The following is a 19,514-nucleotide window of genomic DNA, read 5'->3' as shown; positions in this document are numbered from 1 at the left end:
GCAGCAAGGGCGATTTAGGTTGGACATTAGGAAAAACCTCCTGTCAGGGTGGTTAAGCACTGGAACAAATTGCCCAGGGAGGTTGTGGAATCTCCATCATTGGAGATTCTTAAGAGCAGGTTAGACAAATACCTTTCAGGGATGGTCTAGATCAGTGTTTCTCAAATGCGGCCACCCTGGCCGATTGTGGCACCAGGGGGCTTTTCTTGTGTCCGCAGCCTCCTGCGTGGTGATGGGGAGGGGGGGGGCGAGAAGCAAAGCAGCGACCCTACCCCTGAGGGACGCCAGCTAGGGTTGGGCCCTGCCCCCCTCTGGAGCCACAAACGGCAGAGGGGTAGGCAGCTGGTGTGAGTTCCCCACTTTCCCAGAGGCTGTGGGGCTCAGGCTTCTGGCTTCAGCTCTGGGGTTGCAGGTGGCAGGCTCTGGCTGTGGAGCTTCAGCCCTGGGCTCACCACCCCCTTCCCCACATCGTCCTTGGTCCCCACCACCTCCTCTGGCCGCAGAGCTTCAGGCTCTGGCCGCAGAGCTTCAGGCTCTGGCCGCAGAGCTTCCATCCCAGCCCCCAGTTGCGCAGTGGAGGGCACCGGCCTTGGGCTCACCATCCGCCCTCCATCATCCCTGGGCCCCGCTGCCTCCTCCAGCCCCAGGCTTCGACTACATGGTGGCAGGCTCCAGCCTGTGGGGCCCCAGGATGCGGACGGGGGGATCGGACACAGGCTCAATATCACCTGCCACCAATCGCTCCTGCCCCCTGCGGTGTCCTGTGAGCCTGAGTCAGCTGACCGAGGCCAGCTGCAGCTATGCCATGGGTCTTTTAATGTAGTGTAGACGTACCTTGACAGACTCCATTGCCTTTATTCTAGATGAAGACCTGGCCACTGTGTTCAGGTTCAAAAATTCCCTAAGGGATAAAGTGGCCTTATGTATTACATTGATCAAAAGGTACATTTAAAGTGTGTGTGTTTTCTGAACATTTGCCTAAACCTATACTTAAAACATACAAGGTTTGCCACTCTGGTATATTTGGTCTTTCCATACTTATGTATGTGCCTACCAGCATTTGTATGTTAAGTATAACACAGGCATCACTATAGTAAAGTGGAGGTTGACTAAAATGGACTAGTCAAGCAAAGCACTTCAGGTTCACTTTAGGCAATGTCCATTTTAATTAGGCCTCCTTATAACTCTATGCTGCAGTGCTCCCTCCCCAAATCTTTCCAGGCCATCTTTTCCCTTCAGAACCGTAGAGCTATGGAAAGAGATCTATTAGGTCATTTAGTCCATCAACTTATGTCACAGACCTGGTCAGGTTCCAGTTGCCCACTAGACTAAGGACCCAGCCTCTGGGTCCCCTGGTCTTTTAAGCCTCTCAGAGCTTGAACAGAGTCCAGCCACTGCCCTGATCTTGGGGTCCCTAGGTACACACTCAGGGTGCTGACATGCTATCTAGTAGGGATGTAAATACCATTTTAAACGTCAACCGTAAGTTTTGTTTAAATGGTTAACTGGTTGGGGCCGCTCCCGCCGGGCGGTGCGGCTAGGGCTACTCTGGAGTTAGATCGATGCAAGGCAGCTTACCCCTATGTAACTGCCCGGCTATGCTGAGTTTACTCTACCTCCACAAGTGGTTAAGAGTCAAGGTCGATGTAGTTGGGTTGACGCAGTGTCAGTCAACATAAGCAACACAGTATCTACGCTGTTACTGGCTTTCAGGAACCATCTCAAACTGACAGAACAATAAGTACAAGAGCAGCTGGTGAGGATGCACACCACTGACAAGTAGCAAAGTGTAGACACCCACAAGCAATGTAATTAGTGCAGAGGCTGTATGCCTTTGTAAATTAGGACAACTTAATTTTGTAGTGTAGAGATGGCCTTAAACACATCTTTTCAGGCTAGTAGGGTATTGTGAATACACATTCATGATACAGTAGTTTTTCCACAGTCATACTTCATAATATCAAGCGGAACTTTCAGAGAGATCCCCAAATTGTCACACCCTATTGTCACGCCCCATCAAAACACTAGCATCTGGAACCACACGTGGTCGAACCAGAGAGAATTGAGCCGCTGTGTCCCTACACCCCAAACACTCCATGCCATCAATCTTGACAACCTTGATGTGTTCCCTATCCGCTTCACTAGGCCCCACGTCCACCAAGCTGGTGTGATAAAAGGTAGGAGTGCCCTCTGGGGCCTCAGGGCTGAGGGCAACTGAGCTAACATGGGACAAGGGAGGTTTACTCTCCTTTAATTTGGGACAGCTGTTTCTCAGGTGCTCTGGGGAATTGCAGTGAAAGCACCTTCTGGGATCCCCTGCTTGTGCAGGAAATTTGGGACGAGTAACAGGGGAATGAGGAGGTGAACGCCCAGCCTCCTTTTTCCCCGGGGTGAAATGGTGATTCTGTTTCCCACCAAGCCTGTACCCCTCTGCCAGTGGTTTGTTTAACTGCAGCCTGTGCTTGCTCATAAGAGTCTGCATACCCAGCTAATTCACCCACTGCATTTACCTTTTTGTCCCACAAATACTGTTTTACATCATCACTGCACATATCCAGGAATTGTTCCTGAGTAACCAGATCACACATCCCTTCAAAGCTTGTAATGCCTTTCCCCCTCACCCACTTATCTACCAAATCTTTCATTTCGTTTGCATAAGCCACATTACTCAATCCAGATCCCCTCTTAAGACTCCTGAATTTAACCCTGTAGGTTTCAGGTGTAACCTGAAACTTTCAAAACCAGTTCCTTAAATTTACCATAGCTTGAAGCATCATCAATAGGCATCTTATTGAATATGTCCAGAGCTCTGCCGATCAATTTTGCTATCAATGTGGTCATCTTTTGGTCTTCAGGGATTGCATGGAGGGTGCACAGTCTCTCAAAGGTGATGAAATATTCAGCAATATTGCTGGATTCATCATACTGTGGATATAGTCGCTCCCATTTGTGGATTTTTGGGGAAGTGGAGCCAGCAGGTGAAGGGTTTTGTCTCTTCAACTCCATAACAGCCAGTTCATGCTTCTGGGCCTCCATAGCTCTCTCATGGGCAGCCTCTTCCCTGGCTTTTTCTGCCTCCATAGCTCACTTGTGGGTAGCGTCCTCTCTCTCCAGCAGTCTTTTATATTCATTTTCTTTCTCGTTTATTCTAGTCAGCTCTAGTTTGCTAGCTGCTTCACTGGTAGTCATTTTCCTGCTTTCTTGTGCTGGGCCACACCCCCTCTGCAGTTCACTGAAACTGGGATGCACTCAGCTCAGGGGATTCTTAGTTAACAGAGACTTTCCCAGCACCCAGTGTTCAGACTTTATTTTGCTTCCTTTTCTGTCCCTACTTCCCTTGCCCAAAATAAGCAAACAGAAAATAACAAACCAGTAACCACTTTGTCTGTTCTCCAGCCACCACACTTAAAATCACTACTAGTATCTCAAAGCAATCAGCTATGCACAGGATCCTGCTCGACTACGCCACTGTGATGGGTTAGATCACAGAACCGCCCTTGGGAGCTGCCAACTGATGTGCCAAGACTACTTCTGCCCCTGCTTTCCTGCCCCATCAGCTTATAACTTCAGTGCCCTTCCTGGTTTGAGCCAGACTTGCTAGCCTGCTGCAAACCCAGACCCAGGTCTGAACCACGTCCCCTAACTGCTGTAGGCTTACCTGAAAGCAGCTAACAGAGGTGTTCTTGTCTTTAACACTCAGATGCCCAACTCCCAATGGGGTCTAAACCCAAATAAATCCATTTTACCCTGTGTAAAGCTTATGCAGGGTAAACTCATACATTTTTTGCCCTCTATAACACTGATAGAGAGATATGCGCAGCTGTTTGCCCACCCAGGTATTAACACATACTCTGAGTTAATAAGTAAAAAGTGATTTTATTAAATACAGAAAGTAGGATTTAAGTGGTTCCAAGTAGTAACAGACAGAACAAAGTGAATTACCAAGTAAAATAAAATAAAACAAAACAAAACACGCCAGTCTATGTCTAATACAGTAAGAAACTGAATACAGATAAGATCCTCACCTGTTCCAGAATGCTTTCTTTTACATACTAATCTCCTTTTAGCAATCACTCACATCCCTTGCAGTCACTGTCCTTTGTTCCAGTTTCTTTCAGGTATCTTTGGGGGTGGAGAGGCTCTCTTTAGCCAGCTGAAGACAAAATGGAGGGGTCTCCCCTGGGCTTAAATATACTTTCTCTTGTGGGTGGAGACCCCCTCCTCTCTCCTATGCAAAGTCCAGCTACAAAATGGAGTTTTGGAGTCACCTGGGCAAGTCACATGTCCATGCATGACTGAGTTCCTTACCAGCCAAGCCACATTCCTGGGGAAGTCCAGATGTGGATTAGTGTCTCCAAATTCATTGTTGGCTTAAGCGTTTCTTGATGGGCACTTACTGAGACTAGTCTTTTCTCAGGAAGCTGACCAACTGCTTCACTACAGCCTACTTAGAATCAAACAAGTATGCAGCCAATATTCATAACTTCGAATACAAAAATGATACATGCATACAAATAGGATTAATAGATTCAGTAGATCATGACCTTTACAGAGATATGTTACCTGGTATATGTAGCATAAAACACATTCTAGTTATGTTATATACACATTCATAAGCATATTTCCATAAAGCCTTATAGATGGCACCGTCACTCCTACCATTACGAGATTGCTCCCTACATTACATTTTAAATGCTTTGTCCAGTCTTATGTCAAGCAATGGGGTTTTCACAATTTCCAGGGTGAGACTATTCCAAAGCATAACAGATTTTGCCATCAGCAGTGGCGGATTAGCCACTGGGCCAACGGGGCCTGTGCCCAGGGGCCCTGGCCAATCAGGGAGCCCCAGAAAAATAGGCACGCTGACCCGCTCTGCCCCCCTACCCAGCACTCTTGCTGAGGAGCGGGGCAAGCCCCTGATCCCCGACAGGAGCGCTGGGCGGAGTGGGGCAAGCCCCCGCACTTCGACCCCGCTCCCTAGCAGGTTTGGTGGGAGAGTATATTTTTATGTAGTAAATATTTTTAATCTCTTTTTTGTTTTTTAATCACTACTTATGAGCCTTCACCATAATATTTAATACAGTAGTATCTAATATCCAGTATTAAATACTGTAGTCAGCTAAACAAATAATTAATTATATAAATTATATTCCATTATATTTATTTACTAAACACTGGAGTTTTCCAGAAAGATAAATCCCAAAACTGCAGGATATTCCGCATTCCCCAGGCAACTTAAGAGAAACTATGTGAGTCTATTCACTCATGAGAGGTGAAGGGAAAACCTCGTCTTCAGTCATTCCTAAAATTCTCCTTCCATGCTAACATTCACCCAGGCACTGAAGCCGGTTGCTGAGCCTAGTTTGCTGCAGAGGTGCAAGAACAAAAAGCAAAGCCAATCACGCATTAATGCCATTTTAGGGCTTGCTTGTATGGGGATGCACCAGAAGTAGAGAATTATATCAGAATGGAGTGCGCACACGGGAAGTTATACAGGCTTAGCTATAGTTCTGCCTGTCAGTTTCCCCGCGGAGACAAGCACTCTGAGTCAACCTCAACCCAAGGAAATTCATGACCGAGTGCGTGATACACTGAGGGATAAACTGCTGAGCTTTAATTGCCTGAGGAGTGCTCTTCACACTGGAAGTTTTCCAAAATACCCTGGTGAAAGTTTGCTCTGTTTTGACCAGCGATAAAGTGAGATGAGTTGGGCTCCCAGAAGCTTCTTGGATTTGTTTGAAAATACAGAGTGCAAGTCAGCTGTAATGAAACTACATCATGAGTGCAAGAAGCTGCTTGTGTGGAACTAGAGACTGGTGAATCCCTGTGGACGTCTAAAACCTTGCAATGTGCAAATTCCAGTCCTGGTGGGAGTGCGCCTCTGATGACTGGGAGTTTTCATTCACATTGGGCCTTAAGGTCATCTTTGGAGAAAACAACTCTTCTCCTAGAAGAGATGACTGAGGTGTTTCACCAGCCGCTGACTGCTACACACCCTCACATCTGCCTTCCTGGTGAATGGAAGGATTGTGTGCGTGCACACATGTGCGCACACGTCCCTGTGCCCTGACCTGCTCCCCGGCAGGGGCACAGGAGGGAGAGGGAGGGCCCCGCCCCCCCTTGCTCTCGCCTATGGCCACCCAAAACCATAATCTGCCTCTGGCTGTCAGGAAGTTTTCCTATTATTTGGTCTAAATTTTCTCTTTCATTCCATTAGTACTATTTATACTTCCTTTTAGTAAAAAAATCTTTTCCCTCCTTGGTGTTTACATTTGCATACTTGTGGTTTAGTCATTGCTCAGCTATACCAGTCACATTTAGCACTTTTTTTAACCTTTCCCTTCAGATTAATAATTTTTGTTGCTTTTCTCTAAACTGTCCAGTTTCTTTTTTTCTACTCATGTCCAGAATTGAATGTAGTATTCCAGATGCAGTTGCAGAGCACTATAGAGAGACTGTTACTCTCTTTCTCATGACATACTTGTGTATGTGGGTGGGGCAGGGCAGTGCTCAAAATTACATTTGTTCTATTTTGCTGCCATATCACATTACTAACTTGTATCTAATTTCTCTTTATTACTGCTTTTCAGGTTCCTTATTTGTTTTGAGTATCTGTGTTTCCAATTAGTACTGTCCATCAGGCAAAAAAGAGTTTGCATTTCCTCTCCCCCCTCCCCCAATCTCATTTGGTTATTTCCTACCCATACTTCTAAACACTAGGGCCCAGATCCACAAAGGGATTTAGGCATTGCAATCCCTAACTCTTAGGTGCCTAGAAAAATCAGTGGAACAATAATAGGATCCATAAAGCCCTATACAAAGAATGGGGAGAGACTGCCTTAAAATGCTGCCCACAAAAGCCAGCAAGCTAGGTGTAGAGCCACCTAAGCTAGCTAATGACAGATGCTGATGAGAGGGGTATGTTCTAAGCCCGTCCCATGGAGATAGGTGCATAAGTCCAGATTGCAAGGAGGTGCCTAACTTCACTTGCAATCAACAGCAGAGAACCCCTCTCCTAGAATCAGGCAACTTAGGGATCTCGTGGGGAGGGGCCCTCACCCTGGCACACTCCCGGGCAGCCTAGCGCAACAGTGCAATTACATCCATCTGAGTTTCCCCCATTGGGGTCTCAATAAGTCCAACAAATCTTATGTATATTGAAGAGTGCCCCTTCAAGGCTGTAGTTTATTTAACCCGAAGCCAGAACGATATGCAGGCCTCTACCCCAAAGTCTGCAGCTAGAGGGGGAGGGGGCTGAATTAACCTTAATCCATAAACCCCATTTATGTTCATGTCCCTTACCAATGAGACCTCTTGACCCAGAAACCTCTTCTTGAACCAGGGACTCTTGTCATCTCCGGAGGAAGGATCTCTTCTCTTGGGTCAAGATCCCCAAATGGGAGACCCTTTCTCAGAAAAACATACAGTTCTTCTAATCTGGGGCTTTTGCTACTTGATGAAATCCTTCCATGAGGACCAGGTTCTGCTGAGACTTGGCATTCCTTCCTTTCAGAGCATCTCCCACCTAGGAGCATTCTTACAGGTACTTAGTTTCCTTTCCTAGTAAGCTCCCTTAATGGCTACCCCATGAAAAACACCTCACATTAGAAGCTTCCTTGTTCTAGGTTTTGCTTTTCTCCCCAAGAGCCTCTGTTCCTTAATAGTGTCTATTGGGAGTAGCTTCCTTTTATCATGCCTGGTGCTTCCTTTCCTAATTAACTGCCTACCAATTACTCAGTGAGTTAATTAGCCCCAGGTTCACCTGAGTTACCTCATTTCCCCTTGTGGAGCTTGTCAGAGATAGACTCAGCTCCTGAATCCTATTCAGGGCCAGCTACCCTCTGACAGTGCCTGAGCCATTTCTTGTGAGAATGAATTAGGTGTATGCCTCTTTCCACACAAAATGGAGATAGTCATAGTACCCAACTTATAACTTTTAGCTCAGTGGTTAAAGCACTCATGGGGGATGTTGGAGATCTAGGTTAAATTCCTCCTTCTGCCTGCTGGGGAGAGAGGATTTGAATAGTAGTCCTCCACCTCTCAGGAACGTGCTTTAACCACTGGGTTATAGGATATTTTGATGTGTGTTGTTCTCAATCTGGATAAATAAATAGTCAGAGGGCCACAGAGAGACCTAGGTGCTGGAACTAGGGGTGCTGTGGGTGTGGCAGCACCCACTGGTTTAAAGTGATTTCCATCATATACAGGGTTTACAGTTTTGTTTAATGGCTTTCAGCACCCCCATTATAAAAATTGTTCCAGCACCTATGCAGAGAAACTGTGAGAATGACTCTATAGCTTGGTGGCAAGGATACCTGTCCACAAGGTGGGAGACCTAGGAGCTAGTCCCCCTGCTCCAGTGACTCTAGTTATTTATCCAAAGTTGGAAAACTTCAACAAGAGAGATTGAGAGAGATCCACACCAGAATATCCCATAGCCCACTGCTTAAGGCACCACCTCCTCCTCCTCCATTTTGAATGAGGCCTGTTCCAGTGGGCATGCTTTAAGGACACTTACCAGATTGGGCCCGGCAGGGAAGATCGGTGAGCAAACACCCCTGGTTTGTAGATCCTGCTGGGGTTTAGGCGTGGGACAGGCCTGCACATGCCCAAACTTAGGTGCCTAGGGAACTTTCACAGTGGAAACATAGGCACCTAGTGACTGTAGCTACCTATAGCATTAGGCAACAACAAAGTGGAGGTTTTGTGAACTGCAGTGTTGCCTAAAACTGGGACTTATGCACTTAAATCCATTTGTGGATCTGGACTTAGATCCTTTCATATTTTTTCTGTATATTCACTTTTGTTCAAGACACCTCCCTCTCAACATATTATCAATTGGTAATTTAATTAATCTGCTGTTAAGCCCTTCTTTCATTGAAGACCAGAACAGACAGAACACTGAAAAGTGAAATCTTGACACAATGCTGTACTTTGTTGTTTTTCATTACCTTTTGTTTATGTTCCTTCAATAAACCTTCACTCCACACAGTGCTGTTATCCAAACTGATTTTAATTAATTTGGGAGCATAGTTCAGGAGACTAAATTTCATATATTCATCTCTGAGTCGTGCAAGAATCCTGCTATATTCTTCTGAGTTCTTAAAGAATTTCACTGGTGGATCGCAGCATTACTGGGAGCCTTTCTTGTTCAAAGCAGACCACAACACGTCAAACTTAACATCTGTGTGCTAAAGGGTACACTGTAAACTTTGGAGTATGTAGCCCCACAGCATGCAATAGCTCCTAACCTAAAAGAGAGGCCAATAGGTCTGGTCACCTATTGAAATTGTAGGGTAGAAATGGTCTGTGAGGAAGGAGTAGAGTGAATTTTCTACACAGCTTAGTTTATTAAGTTGCACAGGAACTCCATCTGTTTTGAGTTGAAAATCTTCTCTTCCGTCTGTAGCTAACTACATTAAATGGATTTTTTATATTGTTTCCAGAGGTTGCCTGATCAGTCAAGTAGATTGAACCTAGAGCTGAGAGCCAAGAACTCCTGAGTTCTCTTTCTGATTTTTACCACTGTCTAGCCTTAAACAAGTTACTTGTGGCTCAAGTTTCAGGCCTTTAATCTCCTGGACCAAATTCACTGCTGATATAAGCGAATGCGACTTCATTGACATCAAGGACTTGCAACAAATTTGGTTTTCTGTCATTTCCCAACTGTAAAATGGAGAAGTGTTGTGAGGATAAATTAGTTAATAAACCTGTTTTAAGAAGAAAAGTGTCAAGTATTTTTATTTAGTTGAATAGATAAGATCCATGAGTAAGTGAATGTGCTGAGCATTTTATATACAGCAAATATGCTTATTGGGTCTTTTTATGTATTTATTTCAGATTTCAGTTGCTTTGGGAACTTCTACAGAAATACAATACAAACAATTCCATACACAGAAGACTACCCCTGCGACTGCTTAGATATTTTTACCCAATATAATAACAACCACCCCCAGCGGCCCCAAGACTAACTGTTCCCTCCTCGCAGCCTAGAATCCATAAGCCTTCTCAGATTCCCAAGGGTAGGCTTTATCACGTAGAAAGCTTTTAATTTGTTATCCTTGCATATATCATTATCTAGAGGAAAACATTAGATAAGACTCCAGTTGGAATGATGGAAGCTTAATATTAAGCAATATATAATTCAAAGCTGTTTTTTTAAACCATTAAGATGATTGCCCAAATATCTGACACATTTTAACGTCTAATTCCCAGGGCATTGGGTCAGAGTAGCTCTAGAGATTCACAGACTTCCTCTTTTTTATGGTTGATTACCCTGAACAGCAATAGTACATTGTAACTGATACTCATAGTGTAGAGTATAATGAATTATATTATCTTCATGTCCTTGGAAATACATTTTTTTAATGAGTGATTTTGTTGAGGATCATATGTCTCGAGTCATTAACTTAGCTTGTATATTGTAATACAAGATATATATTGTGCTTCTCATGTCTCCCACAATGATAACTAAATATATGGCTGCATTCTGACTTGCAATACATCTTACCTATTGTAGGCAGCAAGTTTAATGCAGAATCCTCAAGTTCAACAACTGTAAGTATTAACATGGAGTATCAGTGAAAAGAGATGCCAGTGGTGTCTGAGTGGGCTAGCAAATCAAAAGCAAATGGCAATGGATTACTAAAATTTGTATTGTGTTCTTCTTATTATTGCCTTTACAGCTGTACTCTTTGTAACTAGATCTACCACAGTTTAGTTTCCCCTACAGCTCACTTAATAACTAGTACTCTTCCTAGTAACCCAACAAAGAATTGCAGTTTGTCACTTAAGATGGGGTTCTCAAACTGGGAGTCAGGACCCCTCAGGGGGACACGAGGTTATTACATGGGGGTCACGAGCTCTCAACCTCCACCCCAAACCCCGCTTTGCCTCCAGCATTTATAATGGTGTTAAATATATAAAAAAGTGTTCTTAATTTATAAGGGGGTTGCACTCAGAGGCTTGCTATGTGAAAGGGGTCACCAGTATAAACGTTTCAAACCCACTGACTTAAGATAATACCACCACAATACCAATGCTGTGTTAACTGTTCTAGAATGTCGGGGATGATGTCCAATGCCATTGGTGGCCCTGCTGCAGGTGTTGGTGGCCTAACTGATCTGTCAAGCCTCATACATGCGTAAGTGTTGTGAAGATTTACATATTATTTTAACTACTTAACAGTTGTAGAAGCAGCACTCAGCTGCTGTTTAAAAGAGACAGTGCCAAACTAATTTTTAGCCTTTGTATTCCTGATAACCTTAGATGATTAAACTTTACATCTTACTCTTCATTATTTTATGTTTACTTACTTTGTACACTTCATTCATTCAGTTTGAACAAGCAAACTGACAGCTCACTTTCACTTTCTGGTGCTCATACATTATTTGCTTTTTAGACTCGGCTCATTAAAAGTGCCTGTTTAAATTTTTAGGTGCTTGTACATTTTTCTTCCAAATTGCATTGGACCAGCCTCCTCCAAAAACTTCTCAGTTCCCTGCAGCTAAAGTCCTGTTCCCTCAAGCCATATTCAGCTTACCCACTTGAGGAAAGGCTGTGAGAATAAATAGGTCTTGTGGAGTGATCTGAAATTCAGCAAACTCAATCTCTGTCAGACCTAGGGCTGCAGTGAGGATACAAGGCTGAAAATATCCTGCCACACCAGCTTCCTCCCATTTAAAGTGGGAGGGGCTGCTGCTTCAAGCAACACCACGTGAGGAGAGAGGTGGTTTCTACAGTAGCCAGGACCATTTTAATAGTTCACATTATTGGCAACAAAAGTGCGGATCACTTTGGCAAGGACCCATTCCCTCCCCAGCCCCAAAATGGCAGCCTTCCTGTCCAGTGCACATCAAATTAAAGCAGTATTGGTAGCTACTGCTACCTGGACAAAATTCTCTCAAGAGCTTATTCCTGAAGTAACAGAGTTCTTCCAGTTGTTTTTCCTAGTGATCAAGTATTTCAGCTGTCTCATCTGAGGTTAATTTCAGCCAGTTAGCTCAATACAAGCCACAATCCTGGCTTGTCACCACATAAATGCAGATCAGAGACTCTTTGGGTGAAGTGAAGTCCACTTGTGGAGCTGGGTATTATCAGCATAATGGAGCCTATGTTACCTCACATTCTCCCAATGGCCTCACCTACACATGCACAAAATGGGTAGCAGAATACATCTCTGAAACTCCACATCAGATTGTCTTTAGGCTAGAAGAGCAATTGACCCAAATTGCCTACTGGCATCTTTTGGAAGGAAAGGAGCAGAGGCACACAAGAGCAGCTTTGTTTACCAATGTTAGTGTCTGCAGGTGAGTCAACAATAGTTCTCATCAAAGGCAGCTGATGGATCTAAAGACTCAACATGGACACATGTCCATCTATCATCAGAACAGAATTCAAATAGTAAAAGCTATAACACCATGATTATCATTTTAATACAGATCATCCTAGTCATGCTTGCTTTTGCCTTCATTTACATAACATAGCTTCAGCTATCATAAAACTTGATGTTTTCTGATGAGTGCTGCATGCCAGTTATTTTTCACTTGTTGATTTACAAAAAACTGTTTAACACAGGGGACAGCAGTTTGCACAACAGATACAGCAGCAGAATCCAGAGCTCATAGAACAACTGAGAAATCATGTCCGGAGCAGATCTTTCAGTGGCAGCACTGAAGAGCATTCCTGATTTAAAGGAGGCATGTGGTTGTAGAACTAGAAATGTGAATGGTATATAATCCCAAAATGCACACAGTAGCTAGTAGCAAATGCATCATTGTAACTACTCTGCCTGGACATGAAACAGAAAATCCTTTGTGTCTGTTTGTTAAACAAGAATAAATCTGTTAAACAGATCTGTTGCACACAAGTTTGAACAAATCATGTATATATAGTGAATCCTTTATAAATTTATATATATTAAATACATTGACTTATTAAATTCCCATATATAAAAATGATCATGTTTAGGCTTTTCAAATTAATGAACACTATCTATTAATGGATGTTAAAACTTGCCATCTCTTTTAAAGAGAGACTACTTACTATGCACCAAGGCTGTGCATTGGAGCGATCTACAGGGCTGCTGCGGGGGGAAGTGAGTCTAATGCTTTAATGGGTGCTGGTATGCCTGCATAGAAATTTAGTTTTAAAAATTACATTGTAAAAGGCCTATTGTTCAGTAGCGAAGGTTTGCATGGCTCTGCTTCTTACCAGATCAGCTATGAAACAATAGATCTGACCAGCACTCTGCTTCTTGTGATGAGCCTATGGGGGTGATGGAGTGCAATGTGAATTTAAAACATGTGCTGGAGGGTCAGTCCTTTGACTTTGTAGCACTGAGTCCCTGGCCTAGGGTTTGTTGAGAGGCTTTTGCTATCAGCATCACATGCCTTTCAACTTTACCTGCTGGGAAGAAGGTGGGTAGTAGAGCCTAGGGATGATTAAGAGTTGCATGTACAGAGAGGATAATAAAACTGTGCTAGGAGGAAGATGTGCAGCAATCAGAGGAAGAGACCAGTCCAAGGGAGAAGGAAAGAGGAATTTCTACTGCTATATATGTCCCAAAATCATTTTAGTAGCCCTGGAGATCTCCATTATGGCACTAATAGCATAGGCATGAAAAGTTGTGCTTCATTCTTGTGTGTATACAGTATACAACATGAGTTTAAGAATTCTTAACTGTGATTAAACTGGTCACACACCTGCACAAGTCATTAGCACTGAAAACTTAGGTAATTCGAACAAATAAATCAACATGTACCACAGTGTGGTAAATCACTGGCTTAGGGGAAAAAAACACAGTTAAGGATTTTTGAAGTTTAATTATATAACTTGTATATTTTAAATAAGTGATTAATGGTGAAAGGGCCATGAAATAGTTCTTCCAGTCTGTGTTCCTCTTCCCAGCTCTCCTAACCTGACACTTTCAGACCTCCTTGCTTTTCTGTATTTTTTCTTTTTTAATATTTTTGTAACCTGTTTCCCTGGTTTGCTGTTCATGCCATCTACTGCTGCTGGATACACTTAGGCTTGGTCTATTCCAGTGTTTCTCAACGACTGGTCCATGAACCTGCGCCAGTCCCTGAGATCTCCCTGCCACAGTTTAGGAAGGCAGCAAGCTGGTCCCTGGTATCAAAGAGGTTGTGAAACACTGGTCTATACTACTAACTTTTGTCAGTATAACTACGTCATTCAGGGCTGTGGAAAATCCATACTCCTGAGCAATGCACTTATACTGACCTAACCTCTGGGGTAGACAGCACTAGATTTACATAGCTACCGCTTCTCAGGAAGGTGGAGTGCCTGTGCTGAGAGGGGAAGCTCTCTCACACATGTAGTGTCTTCGCTAAGTGCTAGAGAGAAGACATTGTGCAGAATGTAAACGAGAGCAGAATTTAGAACTAATGCATAAGCTCCTTTCTGAATTTGGTGATGGGAGGGTAAAAATTCCCAATTTTGTCAGACTGTATATATTGCACGGGGGGACATTTGCAGACATGAAAATCAGACTAACATCCATTGCATAAGACTTTATATTTTATTCATTAAATAACTTACATAGCATTAGATTTTTAGCTTTATTTTTTCTAAAAAGACTGCTATTTATAATTGCACTGCATGCTCATTAATGTACTCTGGGGTGCATTGGAGACATTAGGCAAACACCCCTAAGCTCTAAATTGAATCAGTGCTATTCTGTTTTATTGGCTGACCACATGGAAAGAAGTGTTTACACTGGCTGTGTCTGCCTTGGGGGGGGGGGGGGGGGGAACGGAGAGGGGGGTCGACTAACTTATGTATGTACTTTTTTCAGTTGTAGTTCAGGTAACTAATATTTGCCTTCAGGCAGATTGTTTTTACAAAAAAAAAAAAAAAAAGAAAGATTATTGCTTTTTATAAAAAAACCTGAGAATTGATTAAGCCCCAAACAACATAGTTACATTAGGAATCTACATATGCAGAAATCATTTGGCAGATTTTTTCCATAATGCACTCTTTAAACAGACCATTTACACAGTGTATTCTCCGCTATACTTTACCCTTCCACATTTTCAGCAACTCCAAGGTCAATTCCAGTTTTTTTGCACTAAATTTAATAAAGGAAACAAAACAAACATAAAACAACACTGGGGCTTTACAGAAACTAAGGATGTGACCCAGTATATTTACCCTTGTGTTCTGACAATCTTCATTTAATGTTTTAGTTTTCTCTTACCCTCTCCTACTAAAAAAAGTCTTTTGTAGCTGAGTGTCTTTAATGATTAAGTATAATAATCCTAAACTATACTCTTCTGTATAACAATTATATAAACAAAGGTTGGCTGTAGGGGTTCAAAACAGCCACTCTTTCTGCTTGTAGTTATATGTACATGCAGCTACTGAGTATTCTGCAGATGTCTGTGTTCTGGTAGAGCCAGCCCTGTCAAACTGCTCTGGAGTAGTTATCACTAATGCTATGAACTGTACTCTTGGAACCATGCTTATTAGAAGTTGTAACTTCCATTTCACATACCACACTGTTAAGAATGTGAGTCTTATTCCAGTATCTGTAACAAGAATGCTTGTTTTTAGATTTTTGATGGCATTACCTAATGCAGGAACATGCCACAATTGACACAATAGAAAACTTGTAACTGCCTATTATATTTTGCATATGAGCAGATGGGACTTTATAGCTTAATAAAAAAATAGAAATTCCCTAATAGACAGTAGCTACTCTTTCTATTTAAGTCCAGGAAGAGTTTTCATTTATGCTAAAATGTATTTTGCCACTCTACAGGCTACAGTGTTCACAATGTCATGACTTGTTTTAATCAGTGGTTGAAGAGAGCGCTTGGGTACTTTGAAAAAAATTCATACTGATAAGTGGTAAACCATGATCTAAACAAATATTGCTTTCATTTTAGACCAACTGCAGTTTATCAGTGAACTAAATAAATAATTATGCATTTAAAATTTGTTTGGTTTTCTATCATTACTGGTGCAGCAGCAAATTCATGTGGTAAGCAGTGGAAAAGGGGGAAATATCTTGCAAAATGAAGAGTTTACTTTATTCACACACTTAAAAGATATGAATTTCAAAAAAACAGGTTTGTGTGGAAATGTTTTATTTTCATCTGTTTGATGTCCCTCTTGAAAAATACAACTAATGTTGTACTTCAGCACACAGCACCAAAAACTTAAGCATTTTCTTTTGCTAAAATGCAATTTGGGGTTTTTCATGAAGGGAGAGGGTAGCCATATAGTTACATCTCCTTAAACTTGTGACAGATCAATTTGAAGGTACTTAGATTCTATTTTTTTCAGGTGGGGGGGGCAGTAGTTTTTGTTTCTCTTATTACTCCATTGAACTCTGGATTACGTGAGGGCATGTTGCCCTCTAACTAGCTGAAGTTTAGAAGGAACATAAGGTTATTTCTGTAGCTGCTAATTATTTATTGGGGGAATTTTAAAATATTGTGCGCAGAATTCTTAATTTTTTTGGTGCAGAATTCCCCCAGGAGTACAACATGCAGAGTGAAGATAGGCTGTGCTGTTCATGCATACATGGCAATTTGGCTACTTTAGGAGTAAGCTATCAATCAAGCATATATTGATTAAAACAGCTCTGAAAGAGAAAGTTTAGCTTGGCCAGTACCACTCGCTCTCTTAATTTAGTAATCTGGTCATGATCCATCCCATATATTTAAAAAAACCCTCTACACTAAAGGGAAAAAAAATGATGATAATATTGGAAAGTCTAAAATAAACATTTCAAACTAGGCAAGATTGCTGTGTGATAACCCTGAGGGAAAATGTGAAAAGCCAGAGAGAAGGACTTTTCTTTATTTAGTAATAGTCTTGAAAATAACTTGGACGTAGGAACCGGCCACTTCGGGTAAGCGTGAAATTATCAACCTACACAAGGCCATGGGGAAAAATGTTTACTGTGTGAATACAAAAAATGTTTCCACAATCTATTACAAAAAATATGGATCCCCCACCTAACAATTCATTCTAATTGTGTATCAGGTAATTTCCAAGAGTATTCAGTGACAGGGGCCGGAGGATGCTGCAGGGAGCTCTCTAAGGATCGGGTTGGTGTGTGTCTATCACTATCCTGCACAGAGAGGGCAAGGTGTGCAGAGTGCTTGTGTGTGACGGGAGGTGTTGGTTTCAGGGAGCTGAGTTACAGCAGGCAGTAGACAAAACTGCTACTTGCTAAGGGCCGGTAGTGAAGAGGTGCCTCACAATCCTGGGTACCCAGGGGGAGCATCACAGTAGTGAGCAGGGAATCTGGGAAAGAGATTGGAGCCGTGGGATGCTTGCATGGTGGAGTTAAAGTCCAAATCCTCAAGTCCCTGACAGAAGAAGGATGAAAATGAGAACTGAATTCTAATAAAAAAAACAACAAACCTTGCCATTATAGGTTAGTCCCTCCAAGTTAAAGCAGCTCTGCAGTCAGTGCCACAATGGGCACCCCTTTAAAGCCAATGGTGAAGTGGATAATAACTTCCTTCTTATGATGGCTGCATATTCAATACAATAGTGCAAGAAATCCTGACAGCTGCATTTTCAGACTTTAAAGATTTTATTTTCAAATAGATAAAATATGTATAGTTATCTCTTTAAAACATATTTTAAAACATTCCAAAAATACTCACAGAAGACACAAATAAATAAACACTTATATTGTTTGCAGATGTTTTAAACATGATTTTGCCATCATTCAGATGTAAAATTTAGGAAGTTGGTCCAAGAAACCCCAGGGGAAATGTTAAAAGGATTTTTCTTCAATGTTCTTCTTTTACTTTTGAAGAAATTACACAGACTTGTGCAATATCATCATATTCGTATGTTCTCTTCAAAAACGTGTCCATTAGTCTTAAGCCAGAGACACTCTAATGGGAAAAAGATGTGTACAAATTTTAGTAAGTAGATGAGAATAAGTTTTGCACTACTGTGACCATGAAATAGCCCCTATATATATATCATAGTTATGTCATGTTGTCTCTTACTTGTAGTCCCTGTACTGAAGACAATAGTGTAAGTGCAAGATGGAGGGATGAACTGGGGTGTAGCTTTCCAAGCTGTCTTCCTGAAACTCCACACCAGTGGATGGAATTAGTATTGCACATTTCCAAAACCAGATCCATAGTTCTTTCACTGCTAGATGAAAGCAAACAATAAGGAAAAAACCTAGTTCTTTACCATTCAAGGAAGACTGCAGAAGTACAATAGCTTGATGATTCTGAGAGCACTCATTAGAAACTCCTGATATGAATGGTTTATTACTGAAGTTAGTGGCTTGTAATAGATCATCCTAAGTCTCAAAAGTTACTCAGTTACATATTAATTTGTTTTCATAGAATCATAGACTTTAAGGTCAGAAGCGACCATTATGATCATCTAGTCTGACCTCCTGCACAACGCAGGCCACAGAATCTCACCCACCCACTCCTGTATCAAACCTGTGTCTGAGCCATTGAAGTCCTCAAATCATGGTTTAAAGACTTCAAGATGCAGAGAATCTTCCAGCAAATGACCCATGCCCCATGCTGCAGAGGAAGGCGAAAAACCTCCAGGGCCTCTGCCAATCTGCCCTGGAGGAAAATTCCTTCCCGACTCCAAATATGGCAATCAGCTAAACCCTAAGCATGTGAGTAAGACTCACCAGCCAGACACCCAGGAAAGAATTCTCTGTAGTAACTCAGATCCCACCCCATCTAACATCCCATCACAAGCCATTGGGCATATTTACCGCTAACAGTCAAAGACCAATTAATTGCCAAAATTAGGCTATCTCATTATACCATCCCCTCCATAAACTTATCAAGCTTAGTCTTGAAGCCAGATATGTCTTTTGCCCCCACTACTACCCTTGGAAGGCTGTTCCAGAACTTCACTCCTCTGATGGGTAGAAACCTTCGTCTAATTTCAAGTCTAAACTTCCTGATGGTCAGTTTATATCCATTTGTTCTTGTGTCCACATTGGTACTGAGCTTAAATAATTCCTCTCCCTTCCTGGTATTTAATTCCTCTGATATATTTATAGAGAGCAATCATATCTCCCCTCAGCCTTCTTTTGGTTAGGCTAAACAAGCCAAGCTCTTTGAGTCTCCTTTCATAAGACAGGTTTTCCATTCCTCGGATCATCCTAGTAGCCCTTCTCTGTACCTGTTCCAGTTTGAATTCATCCTTCTTAAACATGGGAGACCAGAACTGCACACAGTATTCCAGATGAGGTCTCACCAGTGCCTTGTATAACGGTACTAACACCTCCTTATCTCTACTGGAAATACCTCACCTGATGCATCCCAAGACCGCATTAGCTTTTTTCACAGCCATATCACATTGGCTGCTCATAGTCATCCTGTGATCAACCAATACTCTGAGGTCCTCCTCCTCTATTACTTCCAACTGATGCGTTCCCAGCTTATAACAATAATTCTTGTTATTAATCCCTAAATGCATGATCTTGCACTTTTCACTATTAAATTTCATCCTATTACTATTACTCCACTTTACAAGGT

The 19,514-nt window shown here is 42.2% G+C and overlaps 2 protein-coding genes across 4 annotated transcripts in view; one reads left to right on the top strand and one right to left on the bottom strand.

The window, feature by feature from the left end:
- Nucleotides 1-14,730, top strand: part of SGTB (small glutamine rich tetratricopeptide repeat containing beta) — a 35,622-nt gene extending 20,892 nt beyond the window's left edge. Inside the window, exons 9-11 of one of the 2 annotated variants that reach the window (XM_024209362.2) lie at nt 10,520-10,557; nt 11,060-11,143; nt 12,577-14,730. In XM_024209362.2, the coding sequence (XP_024065130.1) occupies nt 10,520-10,557; nt 11,060-11,143; nt 12,577-12,688 (234 nt within the window). In that variant the 3' untranslated portion in view covers nt 12,689-14,730. Of the gene's footprint in view, nt 1-9,446; nt 9,577-10,519; nt 10,558-11,059; nt 11,144-12,576 lie in introns of those variants that run through there. The other variant, XM_024209363.3, reaches the window with a different exon arrangement.
- A 2,837-nt stretch (nt 14,731-17,567) lies between these two features.
- Nucleotides 17,568-19,514, bottom strand: part of TRAPPC13 (trafficking protein particle complex 13) — a 45,753-nt gene continuing 43,806 nt past the window's right edge. Inside the window, exons 12-13 of one of the 2 annotated variants that reach the window (XM_024209382.3) lie at nt 18,000-18,150; nt 17,568-17,882 (exon numbers count right to left, since the gene is read on the bottom strand). In XM_024209382.3, the coding sequence (XP_024065150.1) occupies nt 17,775-17,882; nt 18,000-18,150 (259 nt within the window). In that variant the 3' untranslated portion in view covers nt 17,568-17,774. The remainder of the gene's footprint in view (nt 17,883-17,999; nt 18,151-19,514) is intronic. The other variant, XM_024209383.3, reaches the window with a different exon arrangement.

This window comes from Terrapene carolina, unplaced genomic scaffold (assembly GCF_002925995.2).
Source record: "Terrapene carolina triunguis isolate 2854851 unplaced genomic scaffold, T_m_triunguis-2.0 Scaffold69, whole genome shotgun sequence".
Classification (NCBI taxonomy): domain Eukaryota; kingdom Metazoa; phylum Chordata; order Testudines; family Emydidae; genus Terrapene; species Terrapene triunguis.
The sequence above is the reverse complement of the archived record's forward strand: the minus strand, read 5'-3'. Positions and strand labels throughout refer to the sequence as shown.